The sequence below is a fragment of the Panthera pardus genome, unplaced genomic scaffold (assembly GCF_024362965.1).
Source record: "Panthera pardus isolate Hobbes unplaced genomic scaffold, ASM2436296v1 HiC_scaffold_24, whole genome shotgun sequence".
Lineage (NCBI taxonomy): Eukaryota > Metazoa > Chordata > Mammalia > Carnivora > Felidae > Panthera > Panthera pardus.
In genome coordinates this window covers 90,563,865-90,591,774 of record NW_026526810.1, presented here as the reverse complement: position 1 = coordinate 90,591,774, position 27,910 = coordinate 90,563,865, and the positions used below count along the sequence as shown (strand labels likewise).

General features: G+C 36.5%; 2 protein-coding genes across 5 annotated transcripts in view; one reads left to right on the top strand and one right to left on the bottom strand.

Annotated features, from left to right (window-relative positions):
• On the top strand, positions 1 to 25,315 carry SAV1 (salvador family WW domain containing protein 1). The gene is made up of 5 exons (XM_019451865.2): positions 1 to 430; positions 3,503 to 3,946; positions 13,568 to 13,838; positions 17,649 to 17,792; positions 23,924 to 25,315. Exons 1-5 carry the CDS (start codon positions 337 to 339, stop codon positions 24,123 to 24,125), a joined length of 1,155 nt encoding a protein of 384 aa, XP_019307410.1. The 5' UTR covers positions 1 to 336; the 3' UTR covers positions 24,126 to 25,315.
• A 496-nt stretch (positions 25,316 to 25,811) lies between these two features.
• ATL1 (atlastin GTPase 1) overlaps positions 25,812 to 27,910 on the bottom strand; it is an 83,672-nt gene continuing 81,573 nt past the window's right edge. For all 4 annotated transcript variants that reach the window (XM_053889403.1, XM_019451864.2, XM_019451861.2 and 1 more), the window contains one exon: positions 25,812 to 26,683. In XM_053889403.1, the coding sequence (XP_053745378.1) occupies positions 26,573 to 26,683 (111 nt within the window). In that variant the 3' untranslated portion in view covers positions 25,812 to 26,572. The remainder of the gene's footprint in view (positions 26,684 to 27,910) is intronic.

Genomic DNA, 27,910 nt, shown 5'->3' with positions numbered 1-27,910 from the left:
GGTAGCGGTTACTAGGCGGCCGGCGGCAGACCATGGCCCTGGCCGGGCGTTTCTGGCCTCTGCTCACAGAGTTCTAGGGCAGCATCGCGGAGTGGGCAGATATCCGGGAAGGGACTGACAGGCGACTGAGCTGTGGCTGGCGCGCTTAGCGCCCCGAACATGCGGCAGTCCCTGCGGGCGACCCCGGGCTGCGGAGAGGCGGCGGCGGCGGCAGCGGCGGCGGCTCGGGAGGGAAGGAGGCGGCGGCGCCGGCGGAGGTGGCGGCGGGGCCGACCGGCGCCCTGCGCGGAGCCCTAAAGAGGCTGCTTGGCGCGGCCTGGGGCCTCGTCGACAAGGATGCTGTCCCGAAAGAAGACCAAAAACGAAGTGTCCAAGCCCGCCGAGGTGCAGGGCAAGTACGTGAAGAAGGAGACGTCGCCTCTGCTGCGGAGTGAGTGTCGGGCGGGGCGCACCCACACCTGGCCCGAGCAGCTGCGGGGGGCCAGGCGGGGCTCCCGACGCGGCTTCCCGCGGCTTTTCTTTCCTACTGGTCTCTATGAAATACTGTTCTTTAATGTTTTGTGTGCCCGAAGTGGTGGTCATCGTTTAAAAGCCGATACAGTATAAGAAACTTAGATTAGTCCCTCCCCCGTGGGCCTTCCTAAAAAAACAAACTTTCCTGTCCCCCCATGGCAGAGTGTTGTTTCGTTTTGATTACTGGAAGCAAGAGGTTCTTAAGGAAACACTTAGGTTGCTGATTGCCTGATGCTATGGGGGTGAAAGTGATTAGACTGGGGCATACTTTTTCCTCTTCTAGATACTTCAAGATATGCCTTGTGTTTGCAAACATTTCGGGTGTTACTGGTCCGTGCTGGGAGTTGTGCAAACCCGAGTAGAATTCCTTAGCCCTTCTGCTGGATGCAGACATGTGAAGAGGTGACAGTTGACCGTCGCTATTGTAGCCGCTTCCCAAAGCCTCATTAATCCTAGATATTAGAGAAGCCAAAATCATGTGTATTTGGGTATATTCGTGAGAATTGCTCCAAATAACACTCTCCCCTCCCCCCCCCCACTCCAAAAAAGGCGAAGTACTGAAAATGATTTCTATCGTATTTTAGGAGAAATTGCCAGGAAGTTGTTTTTTTTTTTTTTTTAAATAGTTTGTATTTCTCTCCACCTCCCCATCACTTTTCAATTCAGGTATTTGACTCTCATTTTTCAGCTGAATCTTTTTAATTTTTAATGTTTGCTTGTGTGTTCAGGACATTTGTGAAGTAAGGAACTAATATTTTGATGTTTATACTGCATACTGAGCACTTGTGTAAGTGTACTTTTTGGAAGTTCCTAATAACCTTGTGACTTAACCATTAATTACCTCATACTGTAATTGGGAAAGCTGTTCATAGAGGTTCCTAGTATTTATCCAGGATCACTCAGAGAGGTGTGGAGAGCATTTTTTTTTTTAAATTTAGTTACTTATTTCGAGAGAGACAGAGCGCAAGTCGGGCTCGGGGGTGGGGGGTGGGGTGGGAAAGAGAGAGAGAGAGAAAGAAAGAATCCCAAGCAGGCTCCGTGCTGACAGCACAGAGCCTGATGTGGGGCTCGAACTCACATAACTGTGAGATCATAATCTGAGCCGAAATCAAGACAGGACGCTTAACCAACTGAGCCACCAGGCACGGAGCATGTTTTTAAAAAAATAATAACCACATCATCTGCTTTGGAAATTTATTCTTGTATTTGCAGTTCTTTCTTGATAGAACATCAAAATAGATTAGATGGATGCATCAGTAACCTGAAAATTGATTTTTATTTATTTATTTTTTAAGTTTATTTAAGTAATCTGTACACCCAATGTGGGTGGAACATTGGAATCTGGAAGCTGGAAATCATGACCCCACAAATCAAGAGCTGCTTGCTCTTTGTGCTGAGCCAGCTCGGTGCCCCTGAAAGTTGATTTTTAAACCTTTGTTTAGCAGTTTATTTTTCAGTTACATATGCTTTTAGGTTTTCGGTTAAATTTATGATAGGTTGCAGTTTGCTGCAAATAAACTTTATTAAACATTACTTGAAATCATGAAATATGTTTGCCATACTTTTTTTTTTTTTTTTAAACGTTTATTTATTTTAGAGACAGAGCATGAATGGGGGAGGGTCAGAGAGAGAGGGAAACACAGAATCTGAAACAGGCTCTGAGCTGTCAGCACAGAGCCCGACGCGGGGCTCGAACTCACAGACCGTGAGATCATGACCTGAGCCGAAGTCGGACGCTTAAGGCGCCCCACGTTCGCCATACTTTAAAGCAAATAATGATGTAGTATTTTTTAATTTCATCGAGTTTTGAGCTTGCTTATTTGAATATTGATTTTCTAGAGTTAGCTTCTAGAGCTTAATATCAGTGCTCTCTAATTTAATTGTTTACTTAGCTAATAAAAGTTTCCAAATCTAGTTTTCTTTTTGTTATAGTTATTTGCTTTCTAACGTGGCGTGTCTAAGCCATGTAAGTTCTGTATTCAGAAGTACTATATCCTGAAGGCCATTGTTCTGTTATCTTTTGTTTTGAAGTATAATTACTTGTTCTTAAGGGAGCCATAGTTTGAGGCTTGGCATTTTTGAACTGATTCAACATTTGTGTGCCTCTTTGAAATGAGATCTTTTTATTTTTTAATTTTCATAGCTAACTTTTTGGCTCTCCAGCTTTTGACTAGTGTACTAATGTACTAGTGCCACGTAATCCAAAAGGAAACCAGGTTAATTAAAGTTTTTTTTTTTTTTCTTTTTAAAGGAATTTACCTTTACATGTTTGGGAATGGCATATGTTTTGTTTTATTCTTGAAATTGTGTTTGCTTGAAAAAGGATTTTTGGGAATTTTGAAAATGAACTGAAATCAACAACAAAAAAATCTTAAATTATACTGGTAATTTTATCTATTTGTTAGATTGTTTCCTATTTTTACACATTTATTAAATTTTTTTTAATGTTTGTTTATTTTTGAGAGAGAGAGAGAGACAGAGTGCGAGTGGAGGATGTGCAGAGAGAGAAGGAGACACACAACTCAAGGCAAGCTCCAGGCTCTGAGCTGTCAGCACAGAGACTGACTCAGGGCTCGAACTCACAGACTAATGGACTGTGAGATCATGACCTGAGCCAAAGTCGGCCGCCCAACCGAGTGAGCCACCCAGACGCCCCAATTTTTACACATTTATTAATGAATATTTCATTAACCATAATTAAGCTTACTGACATTTCATCTTGTTTTGTGTGGTGGTATGCAGAATACATTTGATTCTAAGTTTACACATACCCCGTTGATATAAATTATAAGTTCATTTGAGTGGGAAAATATTAATTAGCATTAATTTTTAAATACCCAAGTACTATCTTAAGTCAGAATTTTAAATGATGTGTGCTTGAGTCCATTGAAATTTTGCATTTTGGGGTAATAGGTGTAAATGAACAGCTTTTGAAAAGTGTATTTAATTCCTTAATGAAGTGGTCATTTTACTCTTTGTTTTATTGTAGATCTCATGCCTTCATTTATTCGACATGGTCCAACAATTCCAAGACGAACTGATATCTGTTTGCCAGAATCAAGCCCAAATGCCTTTTCAGCTTCTGGTGATGGAATAGTTTCAAGAAACCAGAGTTTTCTTAGAACTCCAATTCAAAGAACACCTCATGAAATAATGAGAAGAGAAAGCAACAGATTATCTGCACCTTCTTATCTTGCCAGGAGTCTAGCAGATGTCCCTAGGGAGTATGGATCTTCTCAGTCATTTTTAACAGAAGTTAATTTTGCTGTTGAAAATGGAGACTCTGGTTCCCGATATTATTATTCAGATAATTATTTTGATGGTCAGAGAAGGCGCCCACTTGGAGATCGTGCACATGAAGACTATAGATATTATGAATACAACCACGATCTCTTCCAAAGAATGCCACAGAATCAGGGGAGGCATGCCTCAGGTAACTTAAAATTACAAATCCTACATTAGATTTATTAACAATTAAAAAGATGCTCTTTTCTGGATTGTTTTGGGAAGCCAACAGACATTCCCAGAAAAATACTTTCCCATTTTGCCAGTTTTGTTAATAATTTGGTAGAATGGGAATGTTAGAGTTTCAAAGAAAGTGGACGTGGACTTAAACTTGAGAAAAGAAAGGTGGATAGGAAGAATTGGGCATGGTAAGGGATAGAACCTACATTGTTTTTCTTAACAAAACTGCTTTCATAGTTCAATAATTATTTCCCAGGTTGGTCAGAAAGACTTCTGTCAAACGGTTGGGTGTTAGCCTGTGTTTTGTTGATCTTTTTGGAATGAACAAACATATTAGCCATATAATTTTTTTTAAATCTGCTTTCCATGTTTGTTAACTTGGGGATATTTGTACAAGGGGCAGAAGACATAGAAATGCACAATTCTACTTTATTCCTAAAGTACTGGATTACACTAGATAAACTGAAGCAAGAGCTGAAAATTAAACTTTTATCTGATTGTTTTTTTTCCTGATAAGTTGTAGGCATTAAATCTTGACAGTATAAAAATAAATACACAACACATTTACTTTTTAACTCAGGGAACTTCAAACAAGGTGACTTAGAAATAGTTTGGAGCATGAGTGTAGAAAACATTTTATACATTTAGTATTAATCATTTATTTATTTTCTCTGACCTTCTTGGTATCTGCCCTCTGTGCCCTGTGGTATCTTACTTGGGAAACAAAACCAACATATGCACAATAATCACAGAACGGTTGTTAGACTTTGTGGTACTAAGTACAAGAGGGGAGTCAGAAGAGATGTCAGGGTAGGCTGGAATACTTTTTTTTTTTTGAGAGGGAGAGTTCATATGCCTGTGCATGAGCGGGGGAGGAGCAGAGAGAGTGGGGAACAGAGCATCTGAAGCCAGCTCTGCAGGGACAGCAGAGAGCCCAATGTGGGGCTTGAACTCAGGAACCTGTGAGATCGTGACCTGAGCCAAAGGCAGACGCTTAACCAACTGAGTCACCTACGCACCCCAGGCTGGGATACTTAAAGAATGATTCGTGGAAGAGGTAGGACTTGAACTGCACTTTGAGCTTGGACTTCAGACAGGGGCAGAGGAAGGTCATTTGAGGTGGAAAACTAGGAATAACCTGGTGAAAACAGTAGACATGTAAATCCAAAGAACTGTGTAGTTCTAGTTTAAAGAAAGATGTGAGGCGGAATGCAGATTTGTGGTTCAACAACAGGCTGAAGGATTTAAACAGTCAAATAGAAGCCATCAAAGAGTTCAAAAAGACAAGTCATTTAAAAACATTTTTTTAATGTTTATTTTTGAGAGAGAGAGAGAGTTGAGCAGAAGAGGGGCAGAGAGGTGGAGACACAGAATCTGAAGCAGGCTCCAGGCTCTGAGCTGTCATCAGAGAGCCTGATGCAGAGCTCAAAACCATGAACTATGAGATCATGACGTGAGCCAGAATCGGATACTTAACCGACTGAGCCCCCAGACACACCCAAAAAACAAGTCATTTTATAAGAGCAGTGTATAAATATTACTAGTTGTACTCAAGATAGATGGCTAGAGAAAAGATAACTGCAGGTACCAGTGGTATGGGAGAGAAAAGGGCAAATCTGTGATGCTTTTGAAGGAAAAATTGAGAATTATGGTTTTAGGAGAAAGTAAATCACTGAAGTTTTGAAAATTGAGGAATAATGGAGAATAGTTGGTAAAAGCAGCATATTTTGTGAAAGCTGACTTTGGAATCTCATTGGGACATCGAAGAGGAGAGCTTTCCTAGGCATGTAGAAATTAACATGGTTGAGTGCCTTTTTGATTTTAAGATTTTTTTTTTTTTTTAAGTAATCTACTCTCAACACGGTTCTTGAACTCACAAGCCTGAGACTGAGTCGCATGCTCCACTGACTGAGCCAGCAAGGCGCCCCTGTGCCTTTTTGTTTTTAAAGAGCATCTAGGTCAAAGGATTAGACAGTTGCATGCTTTGGTGTTTATTTTGGATATTTCTAATGTTGAGTAATTTTAAATCTCAGGAATAATTTGTTATCCAACCAAAATAGTAAGCTTTTTTAAAAAACTCATTTTTTTGTTTTTAGAGTTAATAGCTGCTTACTGTAGAAAATTTGCAAGAGGTGGAAAAGTTAAGGGAAAGTACTCATCAGGCCGGAGATTCATAGTGTTTCAGTTAATTTCCTTCATCTTTTTTTTTATGGAATTCTTTTTTTTTTCATATTGTTGTGATTATACTCTGTATAGTTTCATACCCCTGCTTTTTACTTGAATGAGTTTCTTTTATTTTTTTTCTTTAAAAAAGGTTTTTTTTTTTTCTAACGTTTGTTCACTTTTGAGACAGAGACATGAGCAGGGTAGAGAGAGGGAGACAGCATCTGAAGCAGGCTTCAGGCTCTGAGCTGTCAGCATAACGGACTGAGCCACGGCAGGCGCCCCTACTTGAATGAGTTTCTTAACATTATACACTATTTATGAGTAGTTTTGGTGACTCCACAATCATCCATAATCTTCCATTTGGTGCACGTTTGGAGATTATTATTTTAAATGTTAATGAGGACCTGACCTCAGCTGCAAGCATTTGGGAAGGGAAGAAGTGGGACACATCTGCATTGATGGGACTTGGCCACAAATGGGATATGAGAGATGAGGGAAAGAGAAAAGTCAGATAGGATTAGCATAGCACTTGGCTGCATAGGAGGTGCTGCAACTACAAATGCTTGACTAAATGAATGAGTCCAGAGATTTCACATCTGGAGTCTTAAGACAGTTTTGGTTAGCTGAGGGGTAGCAGGAATAATAGCTTAAAAGAATCTGTTTATCATAAATACTTCACACTCATTTTTGTTATATTTATGTGTATTGCAGACATCACTAATAAAACTCCTAACACTTTTCTGTCTAAATATAAGTATTTAGAATTAATAATGCCAAGTTAAAATACTGTTTTAAAATTTTGATTCACAAAATATCATTGAGGAAATACTGCAAGAACTGAATTTCTACTAATCCTCTCTTAGTGGCAGTCTGACATAGTTTTGGTAAGTTTAAACTTTTTTTTAAGTTTATTTATTTATTTTGAGAGAGAGGAGAGGGAGAATCCCAAGCAGGCTCCACACTGTCAGTGCAGAGCCCGATTCTGGGCTTGAACTCAGAAAACCTCAAGATTATGATCTGAGCCAAAACCAAAAGTCTGATGCTTAACCAACTGAACCACCTAGGTGCCTCTAAAGCATGTCATTTAAACAACAACAAAAAAAATTTTTTTAACATTTACTCATTTTTGAGAGCTAGAGACAGTGCAAATAGTGGAGGGGCAGAGGGAGAGGGAGACACAGAATCTGAAGCAGGCTCCAGGCCTTGAGCTGTCAGCACAGAGCCCCATGGGGGGCCCAAACCCATGAGCCGTGAGATCATGACCTGAAGTTGGACACTTAACTGACTGAGCCACCCAGGTGCCCCAAAAATGTCATTTAAAAAAAATTTTTTTTAATGTTTATTTTTGAGAGGGAGACAGAGCCTGAATGGAGGAGCAGCAGAGAGAGAGAGGAGACACAGAATCTGAAACAGGCTCCAGGCTCTGAGCTGTCAGCACAGAGTCTGATATGGGGCTTGAACTTGGGAACAGCAAGATCATGACCTAGGCTGAAGTTGGATGCTTAACCACCTGAGCCACCTAGGCGCCCCAAGAATGTCATGAAAAAAAATTTTTTTTGGTGTTTATTTATTTTTGAGAGAGAGAGCATGAGCAGGGAGGGGCAGAAAGAGAGGGAGACACAGAATCCAAAGCAGGCTCCAGGCTCTGAGCTGTCAGCACTGAGCCCAATGTGGGGCTTGAACCCATGAACCATGAGATTGTGACCTGAGCCGAAGTTGGATGCTCAACTGACTGAGCCACCCAGGCGCCCCAAGAATGTCATTTTAAAAAAAGATTTGTGTTTATTAGAGCAGTGATCATATACTTGAGAAATTTCACTTAATAACAGTTTCTATCAGAGCAATAAGATTTAATGCTTTACCTTTTAGGAAAAAAACCAGTTCTTTGAAGGAGTAAGTGTCAGGGAAGGATTAATAATCAGTTATTAACCGAGCAGAAAAGCCGAACAGCTGTGTTTTCCAAAAAGAAAAATAATCTGAATAGGAAAAAGTAGCTGGAAGTTTCTTGAATTTATCCTGAAAAGACTTGAAACTTCATTATATTTTCATGATTTATGCTGACAAGAGTTCAAGGAATTTGAATGAATGGAAAGGAGAAAGTTTGTGGGAGGATAAAGATGTGCTATAGACAGATTTATTTCCACAACTTTAAATTTTGATTGTTCTTCTAATGTAGTAAACATTATAAAGATGTGGAAGAAAATAGTTTTGTAATGACTTAATGAAAGTAGTATATCCTGCCAATTACTTAGACTTTCAGGAAACACCTTATCTCAAGGGTTAACTTTATGTTACTGTATTTGGCAGAAGCCAAAAACAGATTGTATAAGGTCTCAAAGAGATTTAGGGCCTAGCAAGTTCTCTGTTTAGCTGCGAAATTTGACCTTTAATGTTTTGGCCAATGTACTGGTCAGGCACCCAATCCATGTGCCAAAGGAAGGAATTCTACTGTTAACAGGAAGTCTTTAGTTGGAATACTAATGGCAGACTGAATTCCTTTGTTTTGCATTTAAATAATTTAGTTCTACACAGGTTTAAGTAACAGACTTCTAAAACATTTATTTATTTAGAAAAAGAGCTTGCACACAAGGGAGGGGGGAGGGGTGGGGGGAGGGAGAGACTTTTAAGCAGGCTCCACACTCCCTGCAGAGCCTGACAAAGGGCTCCATCCCATGATCCTGGGATCAAGAGTTGGACACTCAGTTGACTGAGCCACTCAGGCGCCTCAAAATTTTATTATTTATGTATTTTAAAATGTTTATTTTTTAATGTTTATTTTTGAGAGAGAGGGGGGGGGGGAGGGGCAAAGAGATAGGGAGACGCAGAATCCAACGCAGGCTCCAGGCTCCAAACTGTCAGCACAGAGCCTGACGTGGGACTCAGACTCACGAAACGTGAGGTCATGATCTGAGCCACGCTTAACTGAGCAACCCAGGTGCCCCAGTGTTCATTGAGAGAGCTCACACGCAAGCCAAGCGGAAGAGGGACAGAGGATCCCAAGCAAGCTTTGTGCTGACACCAGAGAGCCCGATGCAAGACTTGAACTTATGAACTCAAGTTACCAAAATTAAACTGAAAAGTGTCAGACTTTACAAAAAAACACTGAAGTTAAGTTTACTCCAGGAAATGCATAAATATTTCATGACCCTAGAATCATCTTTAAGGAGATGTAAATAATCTTTAGAGATACAACTTTATTTGTAATTATTTTGCAGAGGAGGAGAAAAAGTAGTTGGCTTGGTTCAATGCTTACATCTCTTTATCAACATCTTGATTATAACATGGGCTGTGATGTTTAGTATTTATTACCCTGAAGCCTGTGGACCTTCCTTAGAGTTCAGATTCCATTTTATTCTCATATCCACTACAAAATTAGCAAATCAGAATTTTTGAGCTTTGTCTATAAGGGCAGATTTCACAGATACCTGCCAGCTGTAAATTCTTTGGCGGGATATCTAATCTTGGTGGGGAGACAAAATAATATCCTTGTGTTATCCTTTATCCTTATGTATGGGAAATAATGTATTTAGCATATGAGTGTTTTACTTCATATAAATGGAAGGTGTTTATATGAAATGGAAGTTATTTTGAGGATTATGAATGCTACTCATTCTTTTCTGAAACTAATCGAAATAATGGAAAACTAATTTTTTCCTTGTATCTCAGAAATAAGTTATTTTTCCACTGATTGAGTTCAAACTTGGTAGCTGCCTTTTTCTTGTATTAATGGTAGTCATATTTTTTCTTTGAAGAATTACAGTTGATCTTTTGTGTGACACTTTGTTAGTAATAAATTCGTCATTTGACCATGTACCAACTCTGTGGTTTTGGTAAAATAACTTACTTGAATCTTTGTTTCCTCGTCTGTAAATTGGTAGTGATACTACTACCTTAGAGTTATTTTGTGTATGAACTACTACATTTGGAAAAGGCCAGGGACAGAGGAGACACTAGTAATTGTCAGTGCTCATGCCCTTTGTAAGAGTGTTAATGTGCCCTTGTATGCTTTTTTCAGATTTGGCATGTTTGGTTATTGAAGTTTCAGCATTCTGGCTGAACTTAGAGTGGGGGGGGGGGGTCTCATGTGCTAGAGCTTGATACAGCTTTTTTTCCCTGTCTGCTAGACCTATTTTATTACTAGGAATGTTTTGTTTTAAATCTGTGGTTCTGAGTTATTTTGTACTGTACATTCTTCTCTCAATGGGTTTTATAAAATTATCCAAAATAGTTTGAAAAAAAAAATTAGTGCACATAATACTTTGAGAAAGTATAGGTGGGGTGTGTCATGAAAAGGTTAGGAATCATGGTTTAATATGGCATTGGTAAAGGTGACGAGCCTTTTGGAACTTTGTGGACATCTTGGCTCCCTTATCAAATTATTGCATTTAGTTGTCATACTTCCTTAGTGTTCTTTGGTCTATGACAACTGCTTATTCCTTTCTTGTTTTTCACAACCTTGATAGTTGTGAGGAATACTTGTCAGATATTTTGTGGATCATCCTTCAGTTTAGAGTTTGTCTCCTGTTTTTCTCATTAGACTGGGATTTTGGTTTTTGGAAAGAATGCCACAAAAGTGGAATATCCTCTTCATGTCAAATATAGGGAGGTGTAGATGACATGTATATGACATTACTGGTGATACTGACATTCATACTTGGTTAAGATTTGCCAGGTTTCTCCATTGTAACAAACATTGCATGTTTGTTCTTCCATTTTTTTGTCTTCATCTTTCTTTCCTGAGCATAGCTTTTATCTTTGTTGTCTTACCATCCTATCTTTGGGGTTCTTGCTTTTCTTTGTGATCTTCCTTCAGAGAGTTGATTGCTTCCTCCTCTTTTTCTTTTAATTAATGGGAGAATATTTAGTTGCATTTTTTCCCCCTCTGCTTTGGGACATTTTTCTGAATGTTCATTTAAATAAATTTGTACCTTTTTGAAGAACTCTTTAATTTTTCTTAAGAATTGATGTTGTACTGGTCTTATTATACATATTGAATAAGTTTTTCTTTGCCAGTTGTTTGAAATCTCCTCCTATAATTGCTAGAGATGGAAGCATTGTGGAAGGTTGTGGAGGGAAAAGGAGAAAATACCAGAGTAGTGTTTTGGGCTAACTAGTTTTTCACAGTGCTCTCTTTTTATCTCCATTTCTTTCTTTACTGTTCTTACTCTATCTCAGATGTTTTTGGCAGTTATTACATGTATATTGAATCTAAAGGTTATGCTTCTTTCTGTTTTTTAGTTAAAGTTTTTATCAAGATAATTGTAGATTCATATGCAGTTGTAAGAAATAACTTAGATCCTCTGTACACTTTAGTTTCCCCCATTGCTTAACACTTTGCAAAACTATAGTATAGCTAAGATGTTGGCCTTGGTACAATGCACCCATCATGTTCAGATTTCCCTAGTTTTACTTTACTTGAACACGTGTGTGTGTGTGTGTGTGTGTGTGTGTAGTGTAGATTGTGTATTTCACCACCATAGTAAAGACACAAGAGTTCTGTCACCACAAGGATCTTTTATGTTTGCCCTTTTATAACCACACTCATCTCTCTTTCCAACCTTGGCAAATAATCACTATTTTCCATTTCTAAAATTTTATCATTTCAAAAATGTTATATAATTATACATCATGTAACCTTTTGAGATAGATTGGCATTTTTCACTCAGCAAAATTCCCTAGAGATTGATATAAATTGGTGTATGTATCATAGTTCCTCTTTCTATTGCCAAATAGTATTCTGGGTTATATATGTATCAGAGTTCATTTAACCCATTCACTTATTGAAGAATCTGGGCTGTTTCCAGTTTTTGCCTATTATGAATAAAGCTGCTGTGAACATTTGTATACAGTTCTTTTATAGGTTACACTTTCAGCATATAAGAACTCTGCCTAATGTAAGGTCACAAAAATTTATCCTCCTTTTTTTTTTTTAAAGGTTTATAGTTTTATGTTTTATGCTTAGGTATATGATCCCTCTTAGGTTTATAGAAGGTAGAATGTATAGATTAATTTTTTTGCATATAGATGTCCAATTCTAACACCATTTGTTGAAAAAACTATCCTTTATCAAATTGTCTTTTCATCTTTGTTAAAACCAATTGATAGTATATGTGTAGGTATATTTTAGGATTCTTTGTTCCATTGATCTGTTTGTCCTTTGCCAATACCACACTGTTTTAATTCTTAAGTCAGGTAATATGAGGGGAACCTGGCTGTCTCAGTTGGTAGAGCATGTGACTCTTGATCTTAGGATCATGAGTTCGAGCCCCACCCTGGGCATAGAGATTACTTTAAAAAAGAAATCAGGTAGCTTGAATCCTCCAACTTTGTTCTTATTTTTTTTTTTTTTTAATTTTTGGCTTTTTGGAGCACCTGGGTGGCTTGTTGATTAAGTGTCCAACTTCACCTCAGGTCCTGATTTCATGGTTCGTGAGTTTGAGCCCCGGCATTGGGCTTTGTGCTGACAGCTCAGAGCCTGGAACCTACTTCAGATTTCTGTGTCTCCCTCTGTCTACCCCTCTCCTGCTCAATTTTGATCTCTCTCTGTCTCTCTCTCTCTCTGAAAAATAAACATTAAAAACAATTAAAACAGCATTTTTTCTTGGCTTCTCTACTTCTTTTGTCTTTCCGTATACATTTTAGAGTCTGCCTATTTCTGTCTGTATCTATAAAACTCCTCCTGGACTTTTGAGTGGAATTATCTTAAAGGTCATTTCAGGAAGAATTGGCATCTTTATGTTGAGTCTTCCAGTCCATTAACATGATAGGTCATCTTTCAGTTCTCTCATCAGTGTTTTGTAGTTTTCAGCATACAGATTCTCCATGTAATTTGTTGTCTATATTTTGTTTTATTAATATGTAAATATTTGATTTTTTGGAGCTATAGTAAGTGGTATAATCTGTTTCCAGTTGTTGTTAGTATACAGATATTTAATTGATTTTTGTATGTTGACCTCATTTGATGCTACCTTGATAAATTTACTTAATGGTTCTAGGGCACAGCTAGATTATATTTAAGTAATCATAAACCAGAAACAGTTTTATAAATTTATTTTTGCTGTTTTAGGTGAGATGTCAAATCTTAAATCTTGAATGGGGTGAAATTTTATTTTCCTCACTTTTCCTTTAGCAATATACATACTTAAGTAGCTTTGCTAATAGCTAAATGTTTATATAGCCTGGTGATGGAGGCATCAACCAAAAAAAAAACTAATTTCAAAGAGGAAATCTAGTTTCCTCCCTTTTTTGTAATTAAACATTAGTAATACTGGCTAGTTTCATGAAAATTTTTATTTATAATTATGAAATCATGGATTTTGGCCAAAGAGTATAAGCAGGATAGTTGATTTTGTAACTGTTTGTCAGATGGCATATTTTTTAGCTTTGAATAATTGTTCTGTTCTTTTTCTCTCTTTATCCTAAGGAATTGGGAGAGTTGCTGCTACATCTTTAGGAAATTTAACTAACCATGGTTCTGAAGATTTACCTCTTCCTCCTGGCTGGTCTGTGGACTGGACAATGAGAGGGAGAAAATATTATATAGATCACAACACAAATACAACTCATTGGAGCCATCCTCTTGAGCGAGAAGGACTTCCTCCAGGATGGGAGCGAGTTGAGTCATCAGAATTTGGAACCTATTACGTGGATCACACAAATAAGAAGGCTCAATATAGGCATCCTTGTGCTCCTAGGTATAGTTTCACTTCTATTTTTAAGTTTTTTTATTGAGGTTATCTAATGTTAGATTTTGATTCCTATTTTTGTTAAAGAGAAAGGCATCCTGAAGTTTGATGTTTGAAAGATTTATTTTTAAAAAGTTTATGACATTTTTCTTAGGACTTAGATTCAGTAATGGTTTTAATAATTAAAAACAAATTTTTTTTAGGGGCACCTGGCTGGTTCAGTAGAGTGTGCGACTCTTGATATGGGGGTTGTGAGTTTGACCCCCATGTTGGGAGTAGAGATTACTTTCAAATAAAATCTTTAAAGACAAAAAACAAGGGATGCCTGGGTGGCTCAGCCAATTAAGTGCCTGACTCTTGATTTCGGCTCAGGTCATGATCTCACAGTTAGTGAATTCAAGCCACGCACCAGGCTCTGCACTGACAGTGTGGAGCCTGCTTGGAATTCATTCTCTCTCTCTCTCTCTCTCTCTCTCTCTCTTCTTCTCTCTCTTTCTGCCCCTCCCCCAAGTACTCACTCATTCTCTCTCTGTCTCTCAAAATAAGCTTTATATATGTAAAAAAAACTTTTTAGACAACTCAAAAACACGATCATTATTCTTATCATCAGATTTTGCTTTAATATGCCAGTGTTTAGATTGTAGATATCCAGAAATATAAATAAATAAATAAAACATTTATCTATTTACATTTCAATTTCTATAAATAATACAGACCTTCCTCCTAGTGTGTCAAAATATTCTTCTGAATTATAACATCTTACTGTTTTACTCAGTTTCTGACACTTATGTTCTGTTTCTTACTGTTGTGAGGCAAAGTGAAAAGTGGAACTGTACAAAACATCCCAGATCTTTTTAATAAATTTAGCCAGTGAGGAGCGCCTGGGTGGCTCAGTCAGTTGAGCATCTGACTCTTGATTTCGGCTCAGTTCATGATCTCACAGTTTGTGGGTTGAAGCTCCATGTCAGGCTTTGCATTGAGAGCACAGAGCATGCTTGGGATTCTCTCTCTCCCTCTCTCTCTGCCCCTCCCCCACTTGCGCTCTATCTCTCTCAAAATAAATAGACATTAAAAAAATTTTTCTAATAAAAATAAACATGTAGCCAGTGATCCTTTGGGCTTATCCTGTAGATCTCATTTATGGCCAGATTTCTAGTCCTGTGACTACTGTAGCCAGCTGTCACATGTGGCTCTTGAGCATTTGAAATGTAATTAATCCAAATTGAGGTATGTTGTATGTAAATGTAAGATACACACTGGATTTCAAAGTACATAAAAAGCTAGTATTAGTTTAGTAATGAAATTGAAAATATTTCCTGTTAACTCTCTCTGAACCATAAGATTTAAAATGGGTAGAATATCGTCAGCATGTTGATAGATGTTCCTTAATATCTAGCATAACACAGATCTTTGGTGATAACAAACTTTGGCATTTTTTAGAACCATTAAAATTGTTGTGAAAATAGATTTTAATATCACCTAAAAAACTAAGCTTTATCATTATTGTGTTATTTTAATCATTTTACATATTTGGATTTATTAATTCAACTTTGAAAAGTTTTTTTCCCCAGTGACTCCATTTAGTGACACTCAATCATTGTTTATTGAATAAATGAAATTGTCATCCTTTCAAAAGAGCCAGACTGGCCACTCTGCCTATTTTGGGCTCTGGTCCCTTCACCTACTCTCTATACCATTTCAGGCAAGCTGCTGCCTTCCCTGGACTCCATTTTCAGGCCTATGTCATGGGGGTAATTTTGAGTCTCCCACTTCTACATGATCAAAATTCCCACCCAAGAGCAGGGATGAGTTCCACTTATTCCTGCTGTGTCCCAGCATCCAACACAGAGACAGTCACATAGTGGGAGCACAGTGATGTTTGTTGATGAATAATGATGGGAAATGCAAAAAAAAAAACAAACCAAAAACCAAATGTGATGACAGATTGCTATCACCTGGTGGCAGAAGACTTTGTGGTCCTGACAACCAGATTTGGGAGTATATTGAGCTGTTGTTTTTTTTTTTTTAAGTTTATTTATTTTGAGAGAGAACAAGGGCACATGCATGTGCAAGAGCACAAATGGGGGAGGGGCAGAGAGAGAATCCTAAGCAAGCTTTGTGCTGAGGCCCACGCGGGCTCCATCTCACGACTTTGAGATCATGACCTGAACCAAAATCAAGAGTCGGATGCTTAACCTACCAAGCCACCTTGAGCTGAATTTTCTGTTTATCATCAGTAACTTTTACTATGGAATTGTTAATTTACAAAGTATTTTCACAATTTGCTTCTCTTAGCAACTCTGTAGACATTAAACAGGAGAGAATAAACACCTTTCTTAAGCTCACATAGATAATATTAATAGCTGTTTATCTCTGTTATGCTAATCTATATACAAAACTCTTGACTTACATTAGCTCATTTACTGTTGAGAACAATCATCTTTGGTATGAATTTATTCCAAATTTACAAGTAAGGAGGCTGAAAGTTAGAGAAGTGAAGCAGTTGTGCCTACATTCATATAACTTGTAAGGTGGCCAAGCTGAGGTTAAAACCCTCCAGGCATATTTGACTGCAGAGCCGCAGTTCTTTTCCACCTCCCAGTTGCACTATCAAGGGATATTTTACTTTGTACCTACTTAGAAAGAAGAGATAAGGATAAAACACAATACCATTTGGATATTGATGTTTATTTTTTTTTTTAATTCAAGTTAACATACAGTGTAGTATTGGTTTCAGGAGTAGAACTCAGTGGATATTGATCTTTAAATTGTTAATCACAGTCTAACATTTATTTTAATCCTAGTTTAGTATTGTAGTGACCTTTTCTGGTATACACGTAAATATTGATGTTTGGGGCAGGCTCTTCTGGTTTTGTCTCCAATTCTGAAATAGATCATTTTGACCTCCCAGATTTCTGTCTTTAGCCTTCAGGTGGTTCAGTATTTTTCCTTAGCATTTTCCCATATAACAGTTCTCTCCCCACTTTGCTGTTCTCTCTGTCCAACCCGTTAGGCCATTAGAACTAATTAAAAGCATGGTTTTTTTTTTTTTTTTTTTTTTTTTTTTTTAATATATGAAATTTACTGTCAAATTGGTTTCCATACAACACCCAGTGCTCATCCCAAAAGGTTCCCTCTTCAATACCCATCACCCACCCTGCCCTCCCTCCCACCCCCCATCAACCCTCAGTTTGTTCTCAGTTTTTTGTTGTTTTTTTTTAAGTCTCTGTGATTTAAAATGAGTTCTAATCAATTCTAACTTCGGTAAGTTGATAAACGCAGAAAGGAAATACTACAGTTAATGTGGATATTTCAAGCCCAGTCCTCACTCTTACAGTACTACATATTCCAGACCTTCTTTTCAGCCTGAAGGAGAAAGAACATATCCATTCTCTTTTGAGAGAAACTACCAACCTTTCCAATATAAATGTATAGCTAGTTACTAGTTATTACTGAAAATTATAATTCTAATTTTAAGTTTGTTATGAAGGTTATAATTTATCTCCAGATTTTTTATGGCCGCCTTTGACATTCCTTGAAAAGACTAAATACTAGACAGAAGAAATTTCTTAAACATATGTAAAGATTTAGTTTAGATTTCGATCTATCACTAATGACCTGTTATTTTCCTGGAGAAGGTGGATTTTACTCCTCTTCTGGTATAGTAAAAAACAAAAGCCACATCTCTGTTTTTTTATATGGTAGAAGGAGTTCAGTTTAGGCAAGAGGCACATTGAAAAACATCAAATAGTATTCTTTATAATTTCTTGTTTAGATTTAGAGCCTTTATCCTGATGAATGTTGATTCTTTTTTCTTAGTGTACCTCGGTATGATCAGCCCCCTCCTGTCACATATCAACCACAGCAAACTGAAAGAAATCAGTCCCTGCTGGTACCTGCAAATCCGTACCATACTGCAGAAATTCCTGACTGGCTTCAGGTATATGCTCGAGCTCCTGTGAAGTAAGTGAATTTATAGCACAGAGTTTTTTTGAGGGGTGAGCGGTAGCACCTTTTTTTTTTTCTCTTAATAATATTGGGCTTTTAACTAATATTTTACTTGAGGAACAGCTATCACAGGTTATAAAGTTTAAAGATCATTTGCTACAAATACAAGTTCTGCAGACATTTATTAAATCTTTCTTTGTTCGCAGACCTGGGCTATATTAGGGATACAGTAAGGAGCTTACATTCTCATAGCGGGTAGATTAACTTGTATATAAGTGATACATACCTTGTGATAAAAGTAAGGACCCAGGTAAGTCCTGGGTACAAGGAAGAAACAGCAGGATACAAGGGTGTTGAGGAAATAATATATGTAGTGGCTGTAAGTTCTGATATGAGATTATTTGAGTTTACTGATACTTTTTAGCTGTGTAACCCTGTGCAGAGTACTTAACTTAGTTTTATCTTCTGTAAATTGAGGATAGTAATAGTACCTATTCTTAAAGTTATTAAGATTTCAATAAAATAGTGCATCTAAAGTATCTTTTATGAACAGTACCTTGTACATTGAGAGCTTAGTAAAGATGATGATGCTGCTGCTGCTGCTTGATGATGATTGGGGGCAGAGGTGTAGAAGAGTGGTCAAGATTGGTCAGGAAGGAAACTAAGTCTGATTTCTGGCTCTATCACCTACTTCCTGAATGACCTTGGGCAAGTTCCTGAACTTAGAATTAAGTTTTTTTTCTTCTACTGAACTGTGGGGGATAAATGATCACTTTTTTTTTTTTTTATTCATAAATGATCACACATTTTAAAGCACATGGCATGGTGGCTGCCTTGTGTAAGCACTTAGTATGGTTTCTTACTATAACTAGTGGAGCTAGTAAAGCCGCACTGAAGAAGAAAACGCTAGGTGGGCCAGTTTTTAAAGCTGTGAAGTTGCCAGGCTTAAAGAGCCTTTCTTGTCTGGGAAAATAGAAGTAGGTACTAGGTCAGTAACCCAATGTGATAAGATTAGCAACATTGGTATATACAAAGTGCTGTGATTTCAGAAAAGGGGGTGTTTGAAAATAAATAGTTATTAATTATCCAGTGCTTCCCATGTATCTTAGGGTGCTACTTTTTATGTATGTTATCTCATACCTTTCTAAAACCATTTTACAGGTTAAAAAATATTAAAAAATGGAGGCTTTATCGCTGCTTGAGGTCATACAACTATTAAGTGGTAGATTTCAGACTTTTATCTCTAGTTACAAAGATCATGCTCTTAATTTTTGTAATTAATAAAATGCTCTGATTTAATAAATTATTACATACTGAGCAGCTAATAAATTCTTGTTACTTGTCTAGGCATTTCACACGTAATAATTGCATGTACTTTTAACAACTCTGTTAAGGTAACATTTAGTTACTTGTTTTTGTAGTCTTATTCTTTATTTCTTTTTTGTATTTCAGAAACCAAAATTATCAGCATAAAATAGCCCAAAGAAGAGTTTTAGAGAGTATAAGATGATTGGCAGTGAATTTGGGGAAAAAAAATTAAATCTTTGAGATTCAAGTGAAAGGAATGTAAAACCTTTCATATATATTTTTTGAAATAGTAACTTTTAACCATACTTTTAAAGGATGATCATTGAAATAAAATTTGCAGGGGGTTAAGCCAACTCTGATCTAAATTTTTGCCATGTTACTCTGTATTTACCAACCGTGTGTGCATGTGCATTCAATCATGCATATGTGTATGCCTTTAGCCTAGAGATTTTAGAAGTTATTTTTCTTGCTTAGAGCTGTTTGTTTTTATTACCTTTTCAGGCTTTTCATTTGAATAATTGATAGGTTACCTCAAGGATCTCATAATTATTTGATCATGATTCTGCTCATTTAGACCACATTAACATTCTCATAAAGCTATTGGCCTTTTATTATGAACTATTTATTAATTTTTGGCCAACATAAACATTCTTCTCAGTCTGTAAATTCATGGGTGTTAATCTGTGGTCTGATATGGAGACAAAACAATCTTGGAGGGTCTTTTTTTCCCCCTAAGTCAAATTTAAGCCTTGATAACGTAATTTTTTAAAAGGTTTTAATTATAGATATTATTTTGCAAGATATAAACAATACTTTTCAAAAGTTTCGTTTTAGGTTATTTGAAATTAGGTACCTAATTATCCATAGATGTTTAGCTTGGTTTGGTGCCTGGGCTAACCTACTGAAGCCTCTTTATCTGATCGTATTTATACAGTATAGGAATGGAATAAGGAATAATAGCAGATGGACTTTTCATCCCTTTTTCCCTCTTTTTTCACTCTTGGTACCAGTTGACCTATCACTGTGTACAGCCTTTGTTCATATGCTAATATTATGTCCTACAGAATATGCATATTTATGTGTTCCTTAAGTCTGGAAGAATATGTGCCTGTTAAATTTTGTTATTTCTGGGAGTTGATAAGATCGAGGAGGGTTATTCTTCCTACTTTTTATGTTAGTTCTGCTTTATAATCATCACTAGGAATAACAAAAAAGCTTTCCTTTTGGAGGAAAAAGATAGTACGTAAGTGAAATTCCTTGCTTCTTATGAAAAGAAACAGACTCCCAGAGATCATAGCCCTTTCAACTCTGGTTCTGTGAGCTAGCTATAAAACTTTACGAAATGAGCAACTTAGTTTTTTTTTTTTTTTTTCCCAAATAGGTCAGAACTCTCAGAATAGGCCAGACTGAAACAAGAGAGCAAGCGCTTCTTTATGGCTTAAAAACTTAAGAGTGTTAGGAACCTGTTACTTTTTAGTTGTTCCAAAATTTTTGTCTCTAAAAAGGATGGAAATAGTTGATATTGTTCTATCAACAAAGGATGAGCTGTTCTCTGTGAAGTAGATAATGGAGAATCATTTACTTATCAAAGGAGAGGTTTTAGCCAAAAAACTACCATCTTTTCTCCTTTTGTTAACAGTTGCCAGTCTGATTTCCAGAAATTTAAAAATTCTGTCTCTAGCAGTAATTTACCAAAACAATTTTGCATATACTTCCAGAATTTGACTTAGATTGTTCCAAATTTTTATTGATGAATTTTAGTGAAGTTGTGTTTTTTTTTTTTTTTTAATGTTTTTACTTATTTTGAGAGATACAGAGACAGAGTGTGAGTGGGGGAAGGCACAGAGAGACCGAGACACAGAATCCTAAACAGGCTCCATGTTCCGAGCTGTCAGCACGGAGCCCGATGCGGGGCTCAAACTCACAAACTGAGATCGTGACCTGAGCTGAAGTCGGATGCCTAACCAACTGAGCCACCCAGGCGCCCCAGTGAAGTTATTTCTGAGGCTACTCAGAAGTCTGTAATGCATCATATAGCTGTAATCAAGCTGAACTCTAGAATAAGTTATAAGATTTAATATATAACAGGAAAAAGACCATCAGGAGCATATTTACTTTCCATTGTTCCTCATACACACGTACCCCAACACCAGTCTGAGCATCACCTTCGCATGGACTGTATTTTATTCCTTACGGCTTGGCGGTCCTGCAGTGTTGTCTTGCCCCAGCTCTGGGTGTGGGTAGAAAGGAAGAATGTTACAGGCAGGACAGGCACAATGAAGGGACATAGGCTGTGTGTCCCTGGAGCTGGAAGTAGTAGGACTTTTGGCTCCTTAAAGACAGCATTCCCTGGAGTATGAACACAGTTTTTTGGTAGGACGACAGCAATTGATATTTGCATGTGTGAGTTATTTATAAGAAGTTACTTGAATAGAATACTGCCCTAGGAAAAACAGCAAAAAGAGAAACTGTAAGTATAGGCTACTGAAGTAGTTTACAGCCTATTTTCTGAATGATTTACCTATATATTATATAAGTGACTAAAAATTAAGCCTGGGGAATCAGATAATTTGGCTAGTTAAGAAGGAAAGAATGGAAAATATTTACTTCTCCTAAAAAACAAAACAAAACAGGCATATTGGGAAGTTTTATATGAGAAGGGAAGTAACGCCATAGAAATAGCAAGGGGGTAAGACTCTGGACTGGGAATTGGCAAATTGCATACTTTTCTCATCTCTGCTCTTCTGGAGTGCTTTTTCTTCTTCCCAATGGATTTTCTGTAATTATTCTGATTTTGTTGTTTCTACCCTTAATCCTGTTTTTGATGCTAAATGCGGTGATTGGGAAGTCAGAAAATTGTGTGAAGCTATTTTTTTTTCCTTTTTTCAAAATTTGAATGCTTCTAGAGTGATAGTCCTATCTTAAATCAAGTGTGATACTTACTAATTTATCCTCTCCCTTCTTTTTCCTTGCTAGAAAGTACACAGATGATAAATGAGCTTTAATGTTCTTATAGTTCCAACTGTCGTCATCAATTTAAGCATCTTGAATCAATAGACATTGCTGCAATGTCCTTTAGCTATGGAATTCTGACCTGAAGCGTTTTTGGTTTTTTTTGTTTTTTTGTTTTTATTTTTGCTAGGAATCATGAATTTGTCTCAAACAAATAAGATCTTAAGCTACATGCATGGCAGAGGTTCTAGGAAATACCTTGTAACTGTTATTTCATACAGGCTCATTGAGTATTTCTTATAGTATCTCTCTTATTTATATTGGAGTTTCCCACTAAAGAGAATATAAAGCTTTCTACCAAGTATACCTGTTAGATTTGCAGCACTCAAGTAATTAAATGGGTAAATTTAGGATCCCACAAGATATATTTACCTTGTGGTTCTGCATATTGTGCTTCTGGGGTTCGTGGTACATGTACCCAAGTTGTACAGAAATATGTCAGTGTGGCTCATACTGACTGCTCATTATTTGTTTACAGTTTCCCTTTTTAGAAACCGTTTTTAAAAATATATTAGATGATACTTTTGGAGTAAGATGGTAAGTGAATTACCAAAGAATCATTGGGTAGGAAATATAACTATTAATAATAAATTTACTAGAATTTACAATCAAAGCTTCCTATTGTATCTGTTGTGCAATATGATTTGAGGAGAACTTCAAGTTCTTTGTCTAAACTTAACATTAAAAACTATTACTCTCTGCCTTTCTGATTTTTTAGTCACTAAACAATTTTGCAAGAGAGATATACCCTCTTTAGGTTTCAGTTTTTTCATCTGTAAAATGGGGGAATTGGGAGTAGAGTGATGGCTTCAGGTCTTTCAATATAGAGTGTAAATTACTCCTTTTTATTGCTTATTACTTCCCTCTCAGTATGGGACCAACTTACCATTGAAGGACTAAAAAGCCTTCTAAGATATATGTAAATACAATCTTACATGAGTCCTTCTCCACACACTTCTATAGTATACTTACTCTCATTTTGAAAATAACTTATTCTTCCCTTTCTGCTTGAGTTTTTCTGTTTTAATAGTGTATACTCACCTCAGGAAAAAAGCCCACAAATGATGGTTCCTTTTTATTCTCCTTTTAGTTCCTTGTTTACTGTAGTGATAGCATTCTTCAGAAAGCTCTATCAACACTAATGACTCAGTGACTTTGCCCAGTTTTGTATATTATTTTCAGGCATAATGTGGTCTACAGCATTCTTAAGTCCTGAAAATTAACTTTAGATGAACTTACGAACAGCAATAGCATGTGTGTTTTTCTGAAATTACAGAACCACAGTGGTCTGAAATCTGTGTTAACTGCTGTCTAATGTTACCATTAGAATAATTGATAAAGATTAAAGAAATGGGTATTTTTTTTTTTTTTTAATTTTTTTTTTTTTCAACGTTTTTTATTTATTTTTTGGGACAGAGAGAGACAGAGCATGAACGGGGGAGGGGCAGAGAGAGAGGGAGACACAGAATCAGAAACAGGCTCCAGGCTCCGAGCCATCAGCCCAGAGCCTGACGCGGGGCTCGAACTCACAGACCGCGAGATCGTGACCTGGCTGAAGTCGGACGCTTAACCGACTGCGCCACCCAGGCGCCCCAAGAAATGGGTATTTTTTAACTTAAATTGAAACGAAGTAGTATCAGCAGTTTTCTCCTCTCCCTAAAAAGATAGTCTGTTTAAATAAGTTAACAACTCAGTTATTTTTAATTAAAGCTTATGGTTTGTTAGATATAATAAAGTTGATCTTTATAAAAATAGATTATTTTGTTGCTGTCAATACCTGTTTCTGTATGTGTTGTGAACATATGCATGATTATGTTTTAAAACAGATATGACCACATTCTCAAGTGGGAACTCTTCCAACTGGCTGACCTGGATACATACCAGGGAATGCTAAAGTTGCTTTTCATGAAAGAACTGGAACAGATTGTTAAAATGTATGAAGCCTACAGACAGGCTCTGCTCACAGAGTTGGAAAACCGCAAGCAGAGACAGCAGTGGTATGCCCAGCAACATGGCAAGAATTTTTAAGTTAATTTTTTTTTAAATAAAATTTAGGTTTTTGTAAGGGCTTTAAAATATTTTCACAGATAAAAAACTGCAAACAAGTACTTTGGTTAATAAAGGCAACTTTTTTGGAAATGATAAAATTCTAATTTTACATGTATTTTGTTATTAAAAATATTATTTTATTGAGCAAAAAAATGTTTATCATTTAAAAGCCAATACAGCAAACACTTCTAAAACGCTATATATTAGAAACTGCTTTGAATATTCTCAGTGGAGACAAATGCAGCAGGAAATGTGATTATAACCAGATAGTAAATAGGAAATGATCACTTGGTAAACTCGTACAGCAGCAGTACATTTCTTTAAAAAACAACCTATGCAGTATTTGAAAACAGATGTGTACTGCTTTAATGTGGAATATTGTCTGAAATCAGATGGTTTAAATATTATTGCATAGTTTAAAATGCAAAATAGGATTTGGGACCTGAATTGTGATATATTTCTATATATAATGCATAGGGTTCACCTCCTCCCAAAATGGAAAGAAAGAACCCTTTTAAAACATGTTAAGAATGTATTTTTTGGTATGAAAGGGTAAAAGGCCTGTAATCTTTTAGTAATAAATTTAGGCATAAGGCCTTAGCCTGTATGGGAAAGGTGTATACAGCACTCAGAGTTGCTATCATCTCCTTACTTTTGACCAGGGCCCTTGGAGCATTTAGGAGCATGGCTCTGATGAGACAGTGTAGGGTTCCGGACAGCATATAGCACACTGCCATCTCAACAGACTGGGTTGAGCTGCCAAAAATGACAATCAGGGACTCGTCAAGAAATCTTGGTCATTAAATTGATTTCACGTATCTTCTAAGAGTTTGTCACAGAACTTTAAGATCACCATTTCCCTCCCAGATTTTTTTCCTTTTAATACTTACTAAGATATTGTTCATAATTAGTGCAGTACATTCGACTACAGATAAATTTATGGCACTTTTAGCCTATAAATCTCTAGAATTCTGTGAATTTCAACATTAGTTGAAGTAGCTCTTCAGTTATATTTACCTGTGTTGTAAATATGTAAATATATGTTTAGGTAATCTTCCAAAATAGAGCACTCCCAGTTATCAGTGAGTTTGAATTGATAAAATGTTGAAAATGTTAAATGTTTGATTTTATATAACAAGCTTATTAAATATATTTTTGTGGAAATTAAAGGTGTCATGTTTGAATCCATGTCTTTTACATAGTGCTGCAAATACTTGATTTTTCCATTCAGAAGGCCCAAAGGCAAAGGAAGCGGTATAATGAAAGGGACATTGAAAAAGGAAAATATGTAGTGGGATTTTAGCAGTTGGGAAAGTTATCTTTCAGAACATGTAATCAAACTTTTCAAATATCTTATGAACTCTCACACAGTCTTCTATCTTCATTATTCTTTCCTGTTACTACTTACTTTGTCTATTTAATTAACTATTTAATTAAACTTAACCATTTCTAAGAAAGTTAGAAATTACTGTTTTAGAGCGCCCAGATTATAGAATCACTGGTTTAAAAGAACTGAAAGTTACCTTAAAAGGGATTAGTGGATGTTTCTTAAAGTGGAAATGTGTGTTTGCAATGGTGTCAACACTGAAGAAAAATGCATTTTAATTTTTAAAAGAGAGCTAAACTTTTATCATTCTATATTAATACCTCCCAAACATTTCCAAATTCAGTAAGCATTTGTTTTTAATCTTAGGAACCAGAGTAAACTTTAATAATAGTTCACATGTTAAAAGAATAAACCTATGAAGAATACATTTCTTTGTGTACCAAATGAAAAAATATACAATGCAGTGAAACTCAAGTACATATACAAAGTGATTATTTTTTTGTGCATTTTGATCCAGAAGTTTATATTCTATGTTAAATCATAATATAAAAGAAGCAGTATTTAGTTATTGATAAAGCAACTGAAAAGCTCTTTGAAATGTCTTTAAAAATAAAAGCTCATGGTATATAGAAGATGACATAGATTGAATCAAGCCTGCTGAGTTATGAGCCTGCTGAGTTATGATGCTATGATTAAATGGATGACTATGGGAAATAAGTTTTAAATTCTGTGGAAATTAAATGAGCATATCCAAACATGGAGTAATATTACTACATGGTTTAATTATAACCCAGTAGTAGAATTTAATAAATTCAAGCAGAACACATGTACTGTCATCATAAATAGACAAATACTTGAAATTATAACAGCATATTTGAAGACAAAATCAGGAAACTGTACATGTTAACAAAGTGATATAACCATGCATACATACATCTGCTTATTAAACACTGAAGTAAACTAAACCATTTCGAAGTTCTCAGAGGAGCTTGGTATTTTACTCTGTCCTGATAGAAGCACTTTGAATGTTTGCATGGAGACAGAAAACTGAGTATTTAACTGACAGTTGGTCATGCACCTGTATTTCTAAAAATTTAGATTAAATTTTCTTCTTTTCTGATTGTTCAGTAGATTCTGACTTTGGCGCAGGAAAAGCTTGATGATACAGATGTCTGTGGGTTGCTGCTGCACTGTAAAGCTTGTATAAAGCCTAGAAATATAAGAATCAAGAGTATAAACAGAGATATAAAATTTTTCCTTTTTAGTGTAATTAGTTTATGGTACTATATAAAATTTAGCATGCTAAATGTGGAATCTTTAGATCTTTAATCTATATAAGATATAAATTCATAACTAATAATCTTAGAACTCAAAAGTATCTTCACCTCTCCACTGTGTATGCGTTTTTGCTTTTGTGGATTGATCTTTGTGGTAAATGTTTTATTCTCAGACTGCATTTCCTTTTACCGTGCACACCTTTTGCAGCAGAGCTTCCTAAACACTGTGCTTCAGTTGAGATATGTGTTGGGAACTCATATTGTTCATATTATCAGTTTGGGAGGAATTAGAGGAGCTCATAACCTCTGACTGCCAATAGATGCTTTATTATACACAGGTAGGTCACTTGCTCTCTGGCTTCCTTACAGGTTTTCCAGAATGGGGCCATTTTTATTTTCCATTATTTCCTGATACGGTCATGTAAATAAGCACATGTTGCCCTCCCCTTGCCACTGGGATCCTTCAGTTAAACATGCTCTTTTGCCTTGTTTCCCTTACTTGGTTTATATCTTACAAAACGTTTTTCAGAAGCATTACCTCAGAAAGCCTTTGCTCATTAAAACTGTGATTGTTCTTTGTGTCAACAGTGTTTGAATCATAGGAATTTTTACATACTGCTTTACATAAGTGTCCATAAATATTTTTGTCCTTTTTCCCCCTCAGCAAATGTCTAAGATTCATTCCCCCCTCGCACTTTCACATATTGAACACCCAGTTAAAACCAACTTATTGATGTAATTCTGGTCTGTAAAGAATCTGAATATTTTTAATATGTATTTTTAATATTCATTTCTTTTTGAGAGAGAGGGTGAGGAGGGGAGAGAGGTAGAGAGAGAGACAGAAGCTGAAGCAGGCTCCAGGCTCTGAGCTGTCAGCACAGAGCCCAACATGGGGCTCAAACCCACAAACCGGTGAGATCATGACCTGAGCCGAAGTTGGATGCTTAACCGAATGAGCCACCCAGGCAACCCTTGAGTCTGAATATTTTTAAAAGCTGGGTAAAAACTTGATATCCTCTAAATAGTAACCAATGCCCAGGAAATTCCATTATTTTTTTTTTTTATCTTTTTGAAGTCTCTATGGCTGTTTTCTTAAGTCTAAGTAATACCATCAGTTTTATGAATGCATATGGGTATAAATGCATAAATGGTGTTGCCCT